The following is an 18,459-nucleotide window of genomic DNA, read 5'->3' on the forward strand; positions in this document are numbered from 1 at the left end:
TAATGTCAAAAGCATGCATTTTCAGACCACATGTCCATTACTAGTACAGTCCATCTGCTTTGGAGATGGTAAGATGCAAGCAAGGTTGCACTGATCAAGTCCAGGCCTTATAAGACTTGTGGGTTTGTAAGAATTTTTAAATTCGGTATTGCATCCCTGCATAGATTAAAAATACAGCTGTTGTAAACCTTCTCTTTTTGGTTAACTGGATGTAATGAGTACGCTAACAAAACATAGTTCTGCTTCAGGCACTCATTGCAAGGTTTAATGAACATTGTTGGAAACTGAAGCCCTGAACTTATACAGCTGGTACAGCTGGAAAAGTCTGAGGCAAGTGTCTATAAGATGTTCTAACAATTTAGCAATTTTTCAGCAACTTTAATTCCCACTTTACTATGGCTGACACTTTTTTGTTTTTCTTTTCTTTTCTCTTGGGTTTGTTAATAAAATGATGCATTTAACTCAGCAGTCAGACTTCAACTTTAAATAGCATTCTCAGTAGCTATGGCCTGATATTGAGGTGGGTTGTGTAAGTGCATACTGAATGTTCTGTAAGAGGCTTGCTAAATTCCTCTCACAACTTTATACTACTGAAATTAATGGATTTTCTCATCTTCACATTGACATCCTAAAAAAAAAAAAAAAAAAAAATCCATTTTCCTTAGAAAACAAGATATATACAGGATAGATGCCTCTGAGTTGTAAAACCTGTTACAACACAAATGAAAATGTAAAAGCTGATAAAAAGGCCAGTTCTCAAATCACTAGCTAGCTCTTGACTTTTTATACTCATGAAATCAAATTTGAAGTGCAGCATACAGAGTGAAGGCTGTTAAGGTAATGTCTGGAGGATAAATCATTCGGAGTTTTGGACATGTGGAGGAGAAAGATCTGTGGGATTTTGGTCTAACCCTTGGCTAGAGATAAGACATTCGGGTCAATATATTTCAGACTAGAGGGAGTTATCAAAATAATCTATTTTGACATATACCAGAACATAGGGCAAAGAATTTGGCTTCAGGCCTTGATGCCTTCTTGAATTCAGAAAGCCAATAGCCTATGAGAATGATAATGTCTTAGGTCCTATTTGGTACTCTGTATACTCTGTTTTAAGTTATATATGGACACATTTAAAGATATTTTAACAAGTAGTATGTTGGTGGGCATATGTGACGCACAGTATACTTTGGGTTGAAGGAACATTTTTTATCTTGTATCTTGTTCTTTGCCCATTAATTTTAGGAAATTATCTCCCACAGTTAGGAAGGAACACAATTTATTTCAAAAATTAAGTTGGATGATAAGAAATAAACTTCTCTTTTCTAGACAATTCAATCCTTTGTTCTAGTTTCCTTTTTATGCACATTCCTCCTTATAGGATGTTGAGAAGAAGAGGAATTATATATTAAATAAAAGCAATTAGCTATTATTTAGAAAATAGTCTATAGATGCATCAGAAAGATATTTGAAATTTACAGAATCCCAGAATGACAGAACCATGAATTTGGCAGGAACTTTTGGATATTTTTTAGTCCAACTAGCCTGCTAAATTGAGTCTTCTACAGAAAGTCACTCAGGGTCATAATCAGATGGATTTTGAATATCTCCAAGGACAGACGCTCCACAACCTCTCTGTGCAACCATTCTAATACAAGAAAAAAGTGATTTCTTATGGTCAGATAGAATATGGATGTTTCAGTCAGTGCCCATTGCCTCTTGTCCTGTTGTACTGGCTACAAAAGGATATCTGGTTGGATAGCTGTCAACCCTGCATAAATGCTATTGAGTCAAGTCTGCTTCATGCTGACAGAGTAGAAAAGTGAGAGGAAGCATCAGAGAGAACTTGTGGCTGGGCTGGTCCTGTCAACAGAAGTATGAGGGGACATCAGTTAATGTCAGCTGTGAGAGATACAGAAGGACCTGCTGACAATGTTAGGAACAATGGAGCCTTGGTTTGAATTGAGAATCTATGATGGTAAATGAGTCCTGTGGTGAACTGTTCTTATTGCTATCACATATCAACTCAAAGAGACATGGAATTGAATAACAGGGTCTCTGAACTTTATTTTCATCTCTCAAGGAGAATTTGTTTCAAGACTAAATTTTGGGCTATTTTTGAATTTTATAATATTTGAGGACATTGAGAAGCAGATTTTTCAGTCAGGTCTATAATCTCCTGTACATTATCAGGTGCCATATTGCCTGGGAGACGAGGAAAAAAGAAAGGAGAATACTTTTTTTTTTTTTTTTTTTTTTTTTTTTTTTCCCTATTCAGCTGGGGTATCAGAAAAAGGTTCTCACCACACACACACGTCCCACTCTGGTGTAAATGGCATGAGCGCTTGTCTCAGCCTCCAATGCTTTTTCAGTAAAGAAGAAATACACTTTGTTATCGTCGTGGTCTTCATTGTCAGGAATCATGTATGAGCCAACAAACTTTGGTTCTTCGAAAGAAAACAAAATTAAATTCAGATAAAGTTCATTAAAACATTTTTTCTTTTTTTTTTTTTTAATTTTCTTTTCAGTCCTTAAAATCAACAGGTAGCAAAGAAAAAAAGAAAATGGAAGAGTCAGGGACATGTCAGTTGGAGAGTTACCTGAGTGAAACAGGGTGGTAAAAATAGGAAAAAATCTAATTATTTGTATGTGGATACCTATAGGACATGTGGAATACATTAAAGTAAAACTATTTTTATCACTCTGATTCACAAGTCAATGTGTATGTATGTAAGAAAAAGATCTCTTTCCATTTTTTGTTCTCCAGGGTTTTTCTATTTGAGTTAGGCTAAAACCTGGCAATAATATTCACATAACAATCTCTGGTTCCATACAAACCATGCACAGGAATGCTAACTTCGGAAAAACAGCTAATTTAAAGTTCAGCTAATAATTGTAATACGAACGCATATCTTCATAGACAGAAGACACATTGTGTATTTTTTTGTCGTGAAATAAAATAAAAACCTTCTGAGATTTTCCTGCTTTCACATTTTGCTACAGAGTTGAAGCCTAAGTACTAACTTTGATGTGTGCTCCATAACTTTTAACCCCACATCATGGTAAGCTATGAATGATTTAAACTCATAGAATCATTGCAAATTTTTTACTAACTCCTTAAATGAGAATGTAATAGTACATGTTAATTACACAGATGTAGTTCATGTAATTAGTACAATTTCTTAAGAAGCAGTTGGTAATGTAAATATTTTCTAAGTTCTTGTTCCTTATGAAAAATAGCCACTGTTTTAAGACATGGCTAGAGAATTTTTGCTTGCTAATTTTCTCATGTTTTCCAATATAGATTTAAATACGTTACAGATTTAAATGTCAAATATGGTGTAAATTAAAAACAAAGTTTGAGGCACAACATGGAGAATTGCAGCTTCCAGAGAGAAAAGCAACTTTACTTCCGTATTGAGACATTTATGTTGTTGTTACTGCATGTATAGCTGGTCTTAACACTGAGTTCAGCAAGGATCTAAGTATTGAGCTTACAGTGGATATCATAATATTCCAAACACGCTTTTATAAGATGAATTCAAGTATGATTTCAAATTCATGCAGGAAAAAAACACATAAACTTTTCTCTCTCTTCTGATTCCAGAGAAAACCTTCCTGACATTTGAGAGAAAAAAATGTCCTTTCTAGCTATGTTCATTGAAAAGATGAACCACCAGGTGGACCACCATAAAATAAAATTATTGAATCTCCTTACCAAACGTTAGCTGCAGTTATGTCACTTTTAGGATGAATTATTGCAAAATTTTTGGAGTGAGAAAAATCCAGAGTCTGGCTCTTAATTGCAAAGCAATTTAAATTCTTTTGAATTCAATTACATTCCATGTTGAAAAGCATGAAGTATTTTCTAAGTAAGTTCTCCAGCATAGGAATTTTCTCAATGATTTTTCTTGTGCAATAATTTTTTATTTTTCTTCTAAATAATCTGCTTTAATTTTTATTTAACTGTATAATCATTGCATATTTATTATTTTATGTTGTTGCATAACACCTCTTTAGCACAGAATGTGGTGAAGATTCAGTTATTTGATTGCAACATAAAGAGGAAATGATCTCGTATTGAAAAAAAGAGCAGCATGTTCTAATTAAAATTCTAATCAATTAGAAATGTTTAAAATAGTGTTTTAATCATATCTGGAGTCATGAAATAATATGGAACATCCAGAATACACTTTTAAAAGTGAAAAATGGAGGATTTCGAAGTTTCAGTTCTTAAAGCTAATATGTAATCAGAATAAAGCTTTCAGTTTGTTAATTGTAGCAGAAGATTAATGAAAAATTTCATGGGAAAAAAAAAAAACCAAAACACAAAGATATTCTAAAAATATTTATCTCCAACGAGATATACCCATGCAAGGACAATATCATTTAAGTTTCTGGATAAATAGAATTTCTCTAGTCATGCAAAGCACTACTGGTTCCATGCTCCTTCTTCTCCTATTTTCCGTACCTTTCAACAGGCGCTCACTATCTGGTTCTGTTCGGAGTTGTGCCATACGATTCATGGTGCGAAAGACAGCAGCATCTCTTCCCCAGTAGTCACTGTAGAGACCAGTAAAAAGTTCACCACCTGTAGATCACATATAAAACAAATAAAAAACCAAGCAAACAAATTTGATAATTCTCTACTTTATAACAATATGATTTCCTTAAATACTGTGGACATTACATTATAAGCATGGCTCACTATTGTTTGCTCAAAAAAGGATGAGAAAGTGTCAGTAGTTTACATGCAATTTAAAGGTTTATAGTCATTGTTCCTATCAGCACTGTAGAGCTTACAGTTGAAACACTATGAGGTCAACAATTTTTAATTTTGTGACAAAAAGCAATGTCTTTGGAATAGATTTGCACAAAAAATGTGAAAGCATTAAAATGACAACCACATATAAAGCAATAACATCTGTAACATCAAGTGCCTAAACACAATTATCTCACTCAATTCAGTTAGTGCCTGGCCCTGAGATACCTACTCTTTATCAGAACCTAAGATTTCACCAGTGATGTGCCTCTGACCCACGGTTTGCTTCTGAGCACTTACAGATATGAACTTGTCTTGTTAATGAGGAGCAGAGTATTGCTTGGTCCCAGAACTAGATGTGGGGTATATGAGTATTTTAGAGACGGAGTTTTCTCCCTGTTTGGAGAGATAAGAAACTGCACCTGCCAGTTTAGAGTTCATTTCTATAAAGAAGCACAAGTTTTATTAGGCTGAGATGCTTTCCCTTTAGACTGCTGGATCTGTTCTACTTTACCTGGGATAGCTACATCTGGCTGTATTTTGCTGGATGAAGTACTTGGGTGGACAGAGGGCAAGTGAATGGATGGCTCTTAGAGGTTCCTTCCAACTCTAAAGGTTCTATGATTCAATGATTCTGTGATTCTAAATAAGCCTATTTTTCTCTGGCCTAGCAATGACTTGTTTTCATATCTATAAGCTATTCACCAGAGTAGGGACAGGATCTGAGATCTGTACATCTGGTGGCAAATATTTGCAGGCAAAGTTGTGAGAGCAGAACAGGGACTGATTTTCAAAAGGGCATTTATGAATTACATGTGTAGTGAATTATTATAAGATATATTGATTGCCAATAAATTTTGAAAATTTATATATCATTAGATATAAGCACTGAATACATATGCTCAGAAATCTGGCCTATCACTCTCTGAGTCAGATATAACAATATTTTTTTTCTATTCATGGGTGTGATTCCCTATAAACTAATCAAGCAGTAAGAGTAATTTACTTCATATCCGTTTGGAATTAGAATATAAATTTCTTAGGCCTAAATTAAAAAGCTGAAAATGTTGGTCACTAGGTGGCATCCTTATGTCAGAAAACAACGCAGCAGGAATTACCCTGCACGAGAAGGAAATTACTTACTGCCAGTTCTTGGCTTATCTGAGTGGAGATTTCAGTGGCGCAGTTTCCTACTCCTTAAGCAAAACAAACGACTCGTCATTTCAAATAACATTTGCTGGCATTTGTAAACGATTGCAGCAAAAGCAAGAATGTTGCTTGTTGGTCTCCCTCAGTGTGTGAAATTTGTTTATTTTAAGAGATATATATGAATTTAATGGTATAATAACTCTAAATAATTATTCTGAACAGTTTAGAGTACTTTGGCAGCTGGGGCTGGTTCAGAGACCTCTGCTGAGCATAGTTTTCCCCTAGGCTTCGCTTTATGAAGAATGGATATTATCTTGTAAAATACATGGTGGTAATTCAGTGTAAAATATTGCCAAGTGAAATTAAAAGTAAGTATAAATTATAGCACCAGTAGAACTAATGGAAAGCTTTACTTAAAAAAATGACAACAACAACAAAAGCACAGAGGTGCTTAAACAGAAGGACACACCAGTATCTGAATAATGTTCCAAGCAAATGTTAGAATCCTAATTAATGAATTACATTAGTCATAAATTCCTCTCTAAGAATTCGACTATATAATTTTTGTTTTCTTCTTATTCAGTTTTTTTGGTAAATTATGTTGATGTATAATAAAAATGAGCCTGTTGTCTTTTCAACACAGTAGGATAATGGGGAAAGTGCATTCATACAGGCTAGATAATTCTTCACATTTTGCTAGTGATCAGTACTAACAAATATTCAAAAGACCAGATGGGGAGGCTATTCAATCTATTTGACCTAGGTATAAAGTATCTGTATTCATAATTATCTGCTGGTATGTCACCCCACCTTATACTGGGCAAGTTATCACTGATTTTACCTTTGAGATTCCAGGAGAAATAAACTGAAATCTTGGATGGATTTTGTTTCACGGAAGATAATTTACAGATACAGACACTAAATCTGATTTTCTATAATGAAGTATTTCTAAGTTAAACATAAGTAACAAGAGTGAACAGAAGGCCTAGAGAGATGAACAATGTGGCACAAGTGTATTAAGCATAATTCTGAGATCTCACACTTTTTACATTAAGCGGATCTTCTCTTTTTCTGTTCAATAGCTCTCTGCCCATGACTTTTAAGTGAATGCTGTGAATCTTGAACAGTTAGGTTTTTAAAAGCGCTGACTATTTCTCGTTTTAGAGACAAGTTGAGGTTGTGTTTTGAGAAATCTTAGCACTATTTCTGTTTTCTTCTCCTCTGTTGGTACTACATATCAGCTCACATCTATCTTAGTTGCAAAGTTTATAGTGCTGCAGATCACTGTTAAGCCAGTGTCTTCCAGGAAAAATCAACTGCAAATTGAGTGATTTCACAGACCATCACCATTCTTCCTCTTTTCCAGAAAAATTATAGCATCAGTGAGGAATTACGTGTACACATACTTGACAAATTAATGGCTACAGTTAAGTTTAACGCATTCTGGTTACACCTGATGAAACAAGAATTAAGACTTTCTTTTTTTGCCTTATTTAAACAAATAAAAAACTCATATCTCTCAAAACCAAACTGAAAATCACACATATACACACAAAAATAGTTTTAGCTCAAGTGATATAGTAGCAGTATCGTGTCCAGATGTGGAGTCCTCAGTACAGGAGAGAAATGGACCTGTTGAAGCATGCCCAGAGGAGGGCCACAAAAATAATCCAAGGGATGGAACACCTCTCCTACGAGGACAGGCTGAGAGAGATAGGGATTAGATGGGACTAGATAACATTTAAAGGCCCCTTCCAACTCCAATGATTCTATGATTCTATGATATGTACACACTTTTAAACACTTTTATTTTGTTTCAAGCAAGTAAATACATCAAAATTCTGCAGGGTTTGTTTACAAGGCACCTGTATTTTTTCCATGTTCTTGGATTAAAGAATAAAGCCCATTTTTGTTCAATCAAACCCAATTTTTATCTGAAGCCCAGAATTCCTGGATAACAACCCTTGAATAGACTGATGCCTAAGATATCAGAAACTACAGAAAATGTTGATAAAATGTCAAAGATCATGTAATAGTCTGTGAGCTACACTTCAGTTAAATTATTTTTTTCCCTACTTTTTGTTGCTTAATTAATTATTGGAATGTTGCAGTTATACACCATAGCCATATGCAACAGAATCATAGAATCCTTACAGGTGGAAGGAACGCTCAAAAGTCATCTAGTCCAGCGCCCCTGCAATGAACAGGGAAGGGACATAAACAGCTAGATCAGGTTGCCCAGGGCCGGATCTAGCTGTGCTTTAAAAGTCCCTAGGGACAGGGCATCCACCACATCTCTGGACAACCTGTTCCAGTGCCTCACCATCCTTACTGTAAAAGATTTTTTCCTTACATCCAACCTAAATCTACTCTGTTTGAGCTTGAAGCCATTTCCACTTATTCTGTCATCACAGACCTTGCTAAAGAGTCTGTCCCCTTCTTTCTCTAGCTCCCCTTCAGATACTGAAAATCCTTTCTTGGGTCACTTCACAGCCTTTTCTCACAGCCCTGCTCTCTCAGCCTGTACTCGTAGGAGAGGTGTTCTATTCCATGGATCATTTTTGTGGCCCTCCTCTGTACGTGTTTCAAAGGGTCCATGTCTCTCCTGTATTGAGGACAGAGTTTACACGTAAAGCATTAAGAGTCGTATCTCTTTTCACTGGTTTTAGGTCTACTTATACTTACCTGTTTTTAATCCACATAAAATGGCTTTCGTAACATGCGAATTTAAAGAATATACAAGGCCAAGAGTCTGATTTTGTTCTTGTGTCTGTTAACTGCACTATCTATATAAGGAATAAAGCTACTTCGATCTGAAAATATTATGGATTAAGTACTTTTTTATTTTATTCTCACTGTAATGTCCATACTACATCCTATACAGGGATATGTCCATACTACATCCATCTTACCTTGGGCTCCTATTACTAACAAAGAACTAGTATTTATTGTTTTTAATGTGATGGCTCTACAGCCCATGAACTTCAGTCACTGTTGGAGTTTCTATTTAACAGAAGTTCTCAAACTGTAAGGTAATTTTGAAGTTTTATGTGCTCTATCCATTACCATTAGTTTTACCGGACTAAGACACATAGACTTTTAGCAAATTTTATTTTTCACTATAGACGACCACAAAATCAAAATAAATAGGCAGTTACTTATCCAATAAATTTTCTGACTATATTTACTTTTTCTGTCACTCAACTTTCATCTTCTGTTCTGAGATGAACTGCTTTATTTTTAGTGCACTGTCTAAAGTAAATTAAAATACAGAAGACATTAAGCTGCCCTAGGACTGCAAACAACAGAAACTATCAGAATGGATTTCCTGGATGGAAGGTTTATCATCACTTACTTGTGAAAAATTTGAGGTAGCAAAATATAGGCATAAGCTAATTTCTCAGCTTTCAAGAGGTAGTGTGATCTAAGTTAATCAGTGTGTGTGATCAGATATCAAACAGAGTTATGGCTATTGAAAACAGATGGTAGAGTTCACTACAAATAATTTTATTTTCTTTTTAACATGTAGTTTACCTAAATGTGCACCTATCTAACATCTGTTTTGTTTCCTGATGGTGACAATAAATTGTTAAAAGTTAATTGTTCATAAATTGGGAAATTCATTACAAGCTACTTTACGATTGGGTCAGATGACACATAATAAAGCTTAAAAGAACGTGGATATAGTTTTAAAGTCATGAAGTGCTGTTTACTTGAAGTGAGGATTTTAACTGAAGTGTTGAGATAGATAAATGAAGAGACACAGCACAATATAGTCTCTTTGCTAATAAGTTAATTTAGCTAAATCTGTTTCTAATAAGGGATGGTGCAAATGATCTTTAAAGCTGAAGAACTTTCAAACTTTTATCAGAAGTAGATAAAGTTTCTTTGCTAGCCTAATCCTCACTGTTAATCAGTAGCTACACAGGTATAAATTGCTGTGTCAATGCAAGTTAGAGCTGTTTCTTACAGAGGTTGAAATAGGTTTTGGATTGTTTTTATGAAGAAAGAGAAGCTGGAATATGAAAGACTTTGGTAAAAGTTTTGCTTGATTTTTTTTCAAGGACTTGCACACAACTGAGCCTGAATGGAAGAGTGAAGGCATCTTTGAAAACAACCTCCAAAGAAAAAATATGTTTTTCTTAACTATTGGGAATATCTAATTCCAGTAGAATTATAAATATAAAAAACATGTCAAAGAATGTCGCTTTGTTTTTAAAACATTCTATAATTACTTGAAATAAAATAATTTCCATTGGATCAAGGAAGCCTCTAAATAGTTTTCTCAGGTCCTATTAGTCTTTGTGAAGTGGTAAAAGTTTGTCTGTTTTTTGGATATGTATCACTGATGTGATAAAAATATATTATTTTCCCATGTTAAACTTGCATATTACAGAACACTTTGTGAGACTGATCTTCTAAGTCTTTGACTGGATGTTCAAAACAGATCACCATTTACAAAAGAAAGGCTTTTTTTGTGAATTACTCTTTCAGATAAAACCATGAAGATCCGTAGGACCTCCCATAATCCAGGCACAGTAATGAATAGACCAGAAGCACAACAACTAATCACTAGTCTTGAAATGCTCAGTGGGACAATCTGGCTTCCATTTGAGCAAATAAAATTCACATTGATCTCACAGTAGGAACATGGTCAGGTTAATTTATTTACTTAGTTATGTCTCAGTTAAGATTGAGAAGGACTTCCAAGATCATGAGGTTTCAGGCCTACAGAAAATTCCATGGGATAAACCCTTGTACTCAGGCTGAGCTAAGACTGGAATCTGTTAAAAACTATAGAAACAATTTAGAAATAAGAGTGGAAGAAAGGCGTAACAATTGTACATAATGGATTTCGGAAGGTCAGATAAAATACAATCTAATTTTTCCCTAATTCTTTCACGACTTCCTAAACCAACAACCCAAGAATTTGAGCCGTAATGTTTGAAAATGGGAATGAACAATATTTTGATGAATTGCAGCAATCTGAGAGATTTGGCATCACTGGTAAATATTCTAATTTGTTGTTTTAAACGAAAAAATAAACCTAGCTTAGAAAAATATGTGTTTGTCACTCATGACCAGTACCTCCTCAGCACCATGGGTGATTTGTAACAATTCAGTTAATGATTAAGAACTTTAGCTGTCTAAAGTTCCAACTCTTATATTTTAAATGAAATGTAAAAATCAGTCCCTCCCTTTTTGTAACCTTGAAAAACTTAAAATTTATTTGATCCTTGGCCTCTCTTTTCTAGCTCTTTCTTTCAATTACTATTCTTTTTGAATGCTCAGTTTTCATTTTATTTGTATTTCCTGAAAATATAAAGCCACTGTGTTACTCTCTAAGTGTATCTAAATTGCACCTTTTACCTGCTGTTCCAGTGTGTTTTTAGCCAGTGTACTATAATATTGCCATGTTTGCTTCATCTCACAAAATGTTCTCAGGAACAAATTACAGAGGGAAAAAAAAAAAAAAACATGGTTTACTGAACTACAACTTCAAAGTTCACAGCCCTACAGTGGTAAACTTTCCAGCAAAGCAATGAGGAACACTAGCTCAGCACAGATATCTGCCACTGCAGGAAATACACTCAATTCTGTTGTTGTAAGTGTGATTATATGATCAATAGAAAATCACTTGTTTTCATAGAAGACAGCACAGAAAAAAATTGTTTCAAATTCAAAAATGCTATACATTATATAAACAATAAGTGCCTTTTAAAAAATAAATAAATAAATGAAAAAAAAATTAACATTTACAAGATTATTCAAATTACATCCCAAAAGGTGAAAATCAGTAAGCTTTGCATATTTATCTCAGTGATGTATAAGGCTAAGCTAGGCATATTGCTTTGCTTTGAAATAAAGTAGGAAATTATTTCAAAAATTATACAATTACTTTTTCAACATCACACATGCCATTTAACCTCTACTAACTCCACTGAAACATTCTTGCTGGAATGAATGCTGCCTGGTATGTAACACAGCAGCACTGTGAGGATTAAGTGTGACGTGGAAAGCAGTGAAAGACTGACAACACCTTGGCATGCTGAAGAAAGATACTCAAAACGATAGATTGACATGACCACGAAGCTTGTGACATAAAGATCATTACCAATTAAGATGGAAGTGAAGGAAGAAGTAGGGTCAAAAGGGCACCTGCCTCGTCCTCTCTCAAATTTGTGCGATTCCAGTTGAAACAGATGATCCTTTAAAAAAAAAAAAAATCATAGAAAACAGTGTAAGCCCTACAGGCAAATGCAAAAGTCCTCAGAGACCAACTTTAACTTTGTTATATCTTTGTTCTGAATTGAATTCATTAGGGAGAAAATGCAATTACTGTTGTTCACTGATATACTCATAAAAATTATCCGAGTTTCTACAAATCACTGCTGTGTGTGCACTGTCCCAAAAGAATCGTTTAAATATGCAGTAAAACTGTACTTCTTTCATGTCTATGGGAGCTGAATATTTCTCTGTCTTTCCCCCAAATTACCTACACTTCAGATAGGAATCTAGCCATGGAATGTATTTTCCCACTTTAAACATTTTTTCCAATGGTTGTTAAAATATATCATGCTGTGTTATCTTCTGTTTTTAGCTTTTACATGTTTATCTATCTTCTTCCTAAAAGTATGCTTAGAAATGTTATAGTTTACATAGCAGATGCAACTTCTGCAGAATATAGGCATGAAAAAAACATAGGCAGCTTTGTTAAATTTTGTTTATCAGTCATTACAGGCAGATAAATAATTTGCAATTCAGATTTTCATTTGGATTGCTGCTTTTCTCTCACCTTTTTTAGAAGAACCCAACAAATATTGTCTGAATAAATTATCAAGTGAGAGTACTTTTCAAAAGATTTATGTATTAACCCCCCCAAAAAAACCAAACCAAACCAAACCAAACCAAAACAACAAGACAGAAAACACAATTAACAAAATTCAGAAATTTGTGAAGAATAAAAGGGGAAATAGAAAGAAGGCTCACCTACGAAGTCTCCATAAGCCACACAGACATAGAATCATAGAATTGCTCAAGTTGGAAAAGACATGGCAGATCACCAAGTCCAGCTACAACCTAACCATACTACCCTAATTCTAATGACCCTCCTCTAAATCATGTCCTTGAGCTCCATACCCAAACAGTTTTTAAACACATCCAGGGATGGTGACTCAACCACCTCAGTGGGGAGCCTATTCCAGTGCTCGACCAACTTTTCTGTAAAGAAGTTTTTCCTGATATCACTCTCCCCCCTCACCCCGCACATCCTGCGCTACTTGAGGGCATTTCCCCTTATCCTGCCACCTGTCACCAATGGGAAAAGACCAACCCCACTCTCACTGTAAGCACCTTTCAGGAACTAGAAGAGAGCAATAATATCTCCCCTCAGCCTCCATTTCCCCAGACTAAACAGCCTCGGTTCCTTTAGTTACTCCTCATAGGGCATATTCTCCAAGCCCTTCACAAGCCTTGTTGCCCTTCTTTGGATCTTCTCCAACACCTCAATATCCTTTCTGTATTGAGGTGCCCAAAACTGAACACAGTACTTGAGGTGAGGCCTCACCAGTGCCGAGTACAAGGGCAGGATGACTTCCCTAGTCCTGCTCACCACACCATTCCTTATACAAGCCAGGATGCCACTGACTTTCTTGGCCACCTGGGCACTCTGCTAGCTCATATTCAATTGATTATCTATCAGTACACCAACATCAACTGTGTGACTGAGAAACTGCAGTAGTCTAGCAGTTTCAGTTTGATGTAAGAGTTTTATTCAAAAGACTAATGAAATACAGAAATTTATCAAAATATTAGACACATTCAATCTATGTATTCAGCAAACTATCCTCAAATTCATGTTATTCATATACTTTAGCAAATGTTTTGTAAGGATGTTTTGTAAGGCATAAAATTATTTCTGACAGTGCTCCCAGATCCCCTAGAATTGAGAGGTGAATGTGCCTGGACCTCTTCCTTACAGCAGACATGCCAAAAGAGGTCCAGGAGGCTATTTTATGATAAAAGTCATGTTTTATTAGATTGCAAATTAGTACAGCTCAGTGTATCCCAAGGAAATATCTCAGTATATCTCAGTACATGTACACTGGAGAAAACAGAAATAAACAGAAGTTATAAGCAATTTCTTTCCTTTTCTGCTGTGTCCTGATGGCCCTTGCATAGTTATTTATATATCCTTTTAGTCCTTATTTCCAGTAGCCAGAAATATGTACTTTTGGGAGGTACTGAAACCTGAGTACGTCTACTCTTTCTAATTTCTTGTACTTCTCTCCATCTAGACCATTCTCTTCTGTCCACCCATCCCACCGCACATCCTAGAAATCTCTTCCTCTCAGCACCTTCAGGTGCAATTGCCCACAGAGTAAAACTAATACTGCTTTCTGATTAAGCACTCCACTCATGGCAGCTATGCTCTCCTGAAACCCTCCTGAAAGAAACATACAATATGCACAGTGAGCAAAGATACAGAAAGAGTGATCATTGCAAATGATAGAAAGCTGTTAAGATGGCTAGGATTTAAAAAAAAAAAAAAAAAAAAAAAGAAAAAGATTATATATACAGGGCAAGTTGTAGAGAATTTGGCATCCACACATTGATGATTAATGGAATATCTGAACGCATTTCATCTAAAGGAATATATTGTTGATTTTTCACAAGCCCCTTCCCTTTAAAGCACTTCTTTGTTTACTTCTTAGATCACAAATGAGCCAAGCTGTTGTATCTATCTTTCATTCCCATCTATCTAAACAATAAGTGGCATTTTTTTCCCTGGGACTTCTGGTGAAAAAGAAAGAATTCCATTAGTTGGAAAGAAATGAGATGCAACCCAGAATACTGGAAAGTAAACCTGTTTCATATCTACTTGAAGTGAAAAAGCTACCCCCAAGATAAAGACAATAAGAAACCACCCTCGAAGTAATGAGTCCTAAAGCCTGTGAATTAACCAGGCACTCTCAATCTCACCTCCTCAGAAGCTCCTGTGTTAGCCAAATCCTGGCACATTACCTACAGTAGGGCCTGATATTGTAGCTGATGTAGCAGAAAATGAAGTAGTATTTTTTTCAGTATATAATTCTGAGTAGATACTGGTGTTGCAAGAATACTATTTTTTGCTGTATCAGCTACAATTGCACAGTAACCATTCCCATTCTGCATTTAGACAAATGTCAAACAGTGAAGAAATATTTCTGTGTGTGTGGAAATCTCAACCTCATTCCATAATTTTCAAACATCGCATATCAGTTATTTCTTTAAATCTAAATACTGTAATATTTTGGGTCAACAGTAGAAAAAGAATAGCAAGGAGAAAGTAGGAATAGAATCAAAAACCTTCTGAAAGTACAAAAATGGACCAGGAAGTCATACTTGTAGTAAAATGCTATGTAAAGTAAATGTTCTAAGAAGTTTTGAATGTGTGATGCTATTTATTCTCCAATCACATATTAAAAAATTGTGAAAAAACTTACCTTCTGGAACCTTGACTAAACTAATTGCTAATGAATTTTGTCAATAAAGAAAAAAGATATTTCTAGATTGCAAGATGTAGAAGTAAGGGGGGGGAGGGATAAACAGTTTCAAATTAAAAAAGTTTTGTAGACAATGCTTTTCATTATTTTTTTTTCCCACCAAAAAAAAAAAAAAAAATAGAAAAGAAAAAAAAGAAAGAAAAAGAAAAATGGAATAACCAATCAAAAGAAAAAGGAAAAATATTGTAGCCGATTAAAGCAAAACATGCTCAAGTATCAAATATTATCAAGTGATCAAATATGGAAACAAAAATACTGGCAAAAGTTGTGTTATCTATATTTATACTTTAAGGTTTATATTTCTTCCTTTATAGAGAACGATAAGATAAATTCCTTGTTGAAGGGCAATAGATGATCTCACCTTATTATTACAAACTATATTTCCTATTCAGATCTCCCTACGTTAAAACTCCAGTGATTCTCAGACCAGGGAATCTTGGCCCAGTATGGGAGTCTTCCAGAAGACGTGGAAGATTTTTAGTAACTGTACACCAAAGTTCTGTATGTCAATAAAAAGCTGCTAAGTGTAGCTAACCATTCCCCTGAGAATCAGAACGAAATCAGTGGTGAAGACAAAGATGTTTCTTTTAACATTTATAATATTTATGTATCTAATGCAGTCAACTTTATAACCATGGAATGAAAACATTAGACAGTATGCATGGTGTCCTTTTACTATCTATATTTTAATATGTGGAATTTCTGAATGAGGATTGTAGCTTAAATATATAAAGCCTTGCCAGCAGTGAAAGTAGTTGAAAATCTGGATTTCAACTTAACTTGAAGAAGTTTCTAAGTGGATCTCATCTGTCTCAGTACAGGATGCACATCTCATAAAAGCTTGCAGATGCATGAAACTATTTGAAAAGTCATTGTTAAATGTAATTGGTGACTCCTCTAAGAGACATTTTCCACCTTCATCATTTAGAACAGCATACCAAATATTCCATGGTTGCAGTAAATTATCCCCATCACTGGAACAAGTAACTGAAGATCAGGTGTTAAATGTGTCAGCTTCCACAGAACGCCAATTTAAGTGAAATAAGCGTTACACATTAATAATCAGCTTTGAAGGCTAATACCATAATTCTAAATCTCTTTGCTGTTTGTAACATGGCAGTCCTTTTAGAAATGTCACAAGAAAACTGACAGTTTCATCAAAGGTTACCCAACACAGCAATCCAACTTTGGCAATTTATTTTATGGGTACTTATCAGTAGTTATAATAAAATTAATGCAAACAAACAAACAAAAACCCACAAAAAAATAACAAACAACAAACAAAAAAAACCAAGCCTATGTGGCAGTGGAGGTGAAATTACAAATTTCTACATCTAGTTTGGAAAAAGTGGTGCACTGGTTTGATTCATGATAACTTTGACCCAGAAAACATTATACACTTTCAAGTATTATTAAAATAATCATGTCATTTAAAAAGAAATAGCAGATATTTCCAAGGGCATCAAGCATTTCACAATTAACTTGACATGAATTGATAATTTTAGACAATGAAGAAGAATGTAGGTCATAAATAATAAAGAAAGAAAAGGTCAATCAGAGCCATTAAAATTTAAATAGAGCATTTAACTTTTGTTGCAGAAAATTGCTTTCTCTCATGCCAAGTATGGCTTTGCTCTGGTTCAAGAAGGCATTTATGCATGCAATTAATTTAAAACATATGCTTACTTCCATTCCTTTCAGCAAAGCACCTAAGCCTATTCTCAGCTTTAATGCAAAGTCTGTATCTTTTAACTAAATCAGGGGCTTAAAAACATAGAGGATTTGATTGGGATTTCCTATGATATTATTTTTATGAGAAAAAATAATTGGATTTTCTGTAAGTGGATTTTTTTCCACTCTTAATTGTTAGTGTTTTCCAGGTAACAAATAAAGTAAAACATATCACAGTGACATTTTAAAAGGAATTTAAAATTGTTTCACAATCTTTCGTTACAATCTTAGCTGTATATTTTCTAGGAGACCTATGCCTTTTGGCTTATTTTATTTATTATTAAAGAAGTTCGTGCTGTTTATACTGTAGAATGGTAAATCATATTTAGAATATTTTGACAGGGCGGATTTTTTTTTGTGAATGTAGTGAATGTAGTTCTTAACACTGTCTATTCTACTTCCTATTATTGTAAGTCACTGGACAAAATTCATTATTAGTATTAAGGATCTCGTGATTTTATGATTTTAAAATAAGAATGACATTACATGCAAAGCTATTTCTTATGTTTCATATATTTGGAGACATTTTGAAAGAGTGCTTTTAAAAACTATTGGAAGTTCACCTGCAAATTGTGTCAAATGGAGAATATGTAAAATAGGGGTACACTGCTTGTGAGAAATAATGAAAAAGTTTTTTAGACGTGAAACATACAGGGCGTATGAACACCATGAATTCACCTTATTAAATTATAGGGCCTTGCTTGAGGAAGAAGACTGTTGGAAATGGATTGGACACACTGATTTCTTAAGGGAAGGACAACCTTATGGACTGCCTGTCTGAACAAGTGAGCTGGTAAAGTGGGCTTTCAACAAGGGTTATCAGAAGTGGGGTCTGAAGCCCAGAACAGCAAGTGGACAGGGTACATGAAGGAAAGAGATCCAAAAGGGAATTTTAACATTCCTACTCTGAAAAGAGAATGCTCAGAAGTATTCCTTGCCCTTTTGTACAGTGGTGAACAAGAGCAGTGAGGCTATCTCTTGCTTGCACAGAAATGTCCTCTCACATAGCAATTCCACTGAAGTCTATTGCAGGTTTGCATTTGTCCTTTATGATAATTACACTGAGACACAAAATAAGGAATATAACTGGATTCACAGATTCCAAGCACACTGTTTAATTTTTTTTTTTTTACTATTACTATCTCAAGCTAAACAATAAAGTAACCAATATGAAAAACTGTGATTTAAAAATTTCCCCAAGTTTTGTACTCAATGAGACACCAGTGCAGCTATATTGACAGTTGTAAGTTCCAAGGAATTAGTAAAATTTATGAA

General features: G+C 34.7%; 1 protein-coding gene across 1 annotated transcript in view; it reads right to left on the minus strand.

The window, feature by feature from the left end:
• SEMA3E (semaphorin 3E) overlaps nt 1-18,459 on the minus strand; it is a gene marked incomplete at its 3' end in the record, with an annotated part of 125,862 nt that overhangs the window by 20,548 nt on the left and 86,855 nt on the right. Inside the window, exons 5-7 of the mRNA XM_079549579.1 lie at nt 12,024-12,117; nt 4,469-4,588; nt 2,302-2,444 (exon numbers count right to left, since the gene is read on the minus strand). Of these exons, the coding sequence (XP_079405705.1) occupies nt 2,302-2,444; nt 4,469-4,588; nt 12,024-12,117 (357 nt within the window). The remainder of the gene's footprint in view (nt 1-2,301; nt 2,445-4,468; nt 4,589-12,023; nt 12,118-18,459) is intronic.

Source organism: Tetrao urogallus, assembly GCF_951394365.1.
Source record: "Tetrao urogallus genome assembly, chromosome: 1".
Lineage (NCBI taxonomy): Eukaryota > Metazoa > Chordata > Aves > Galliformes > Phasianidae > Tetrao > Tetrao urogallus.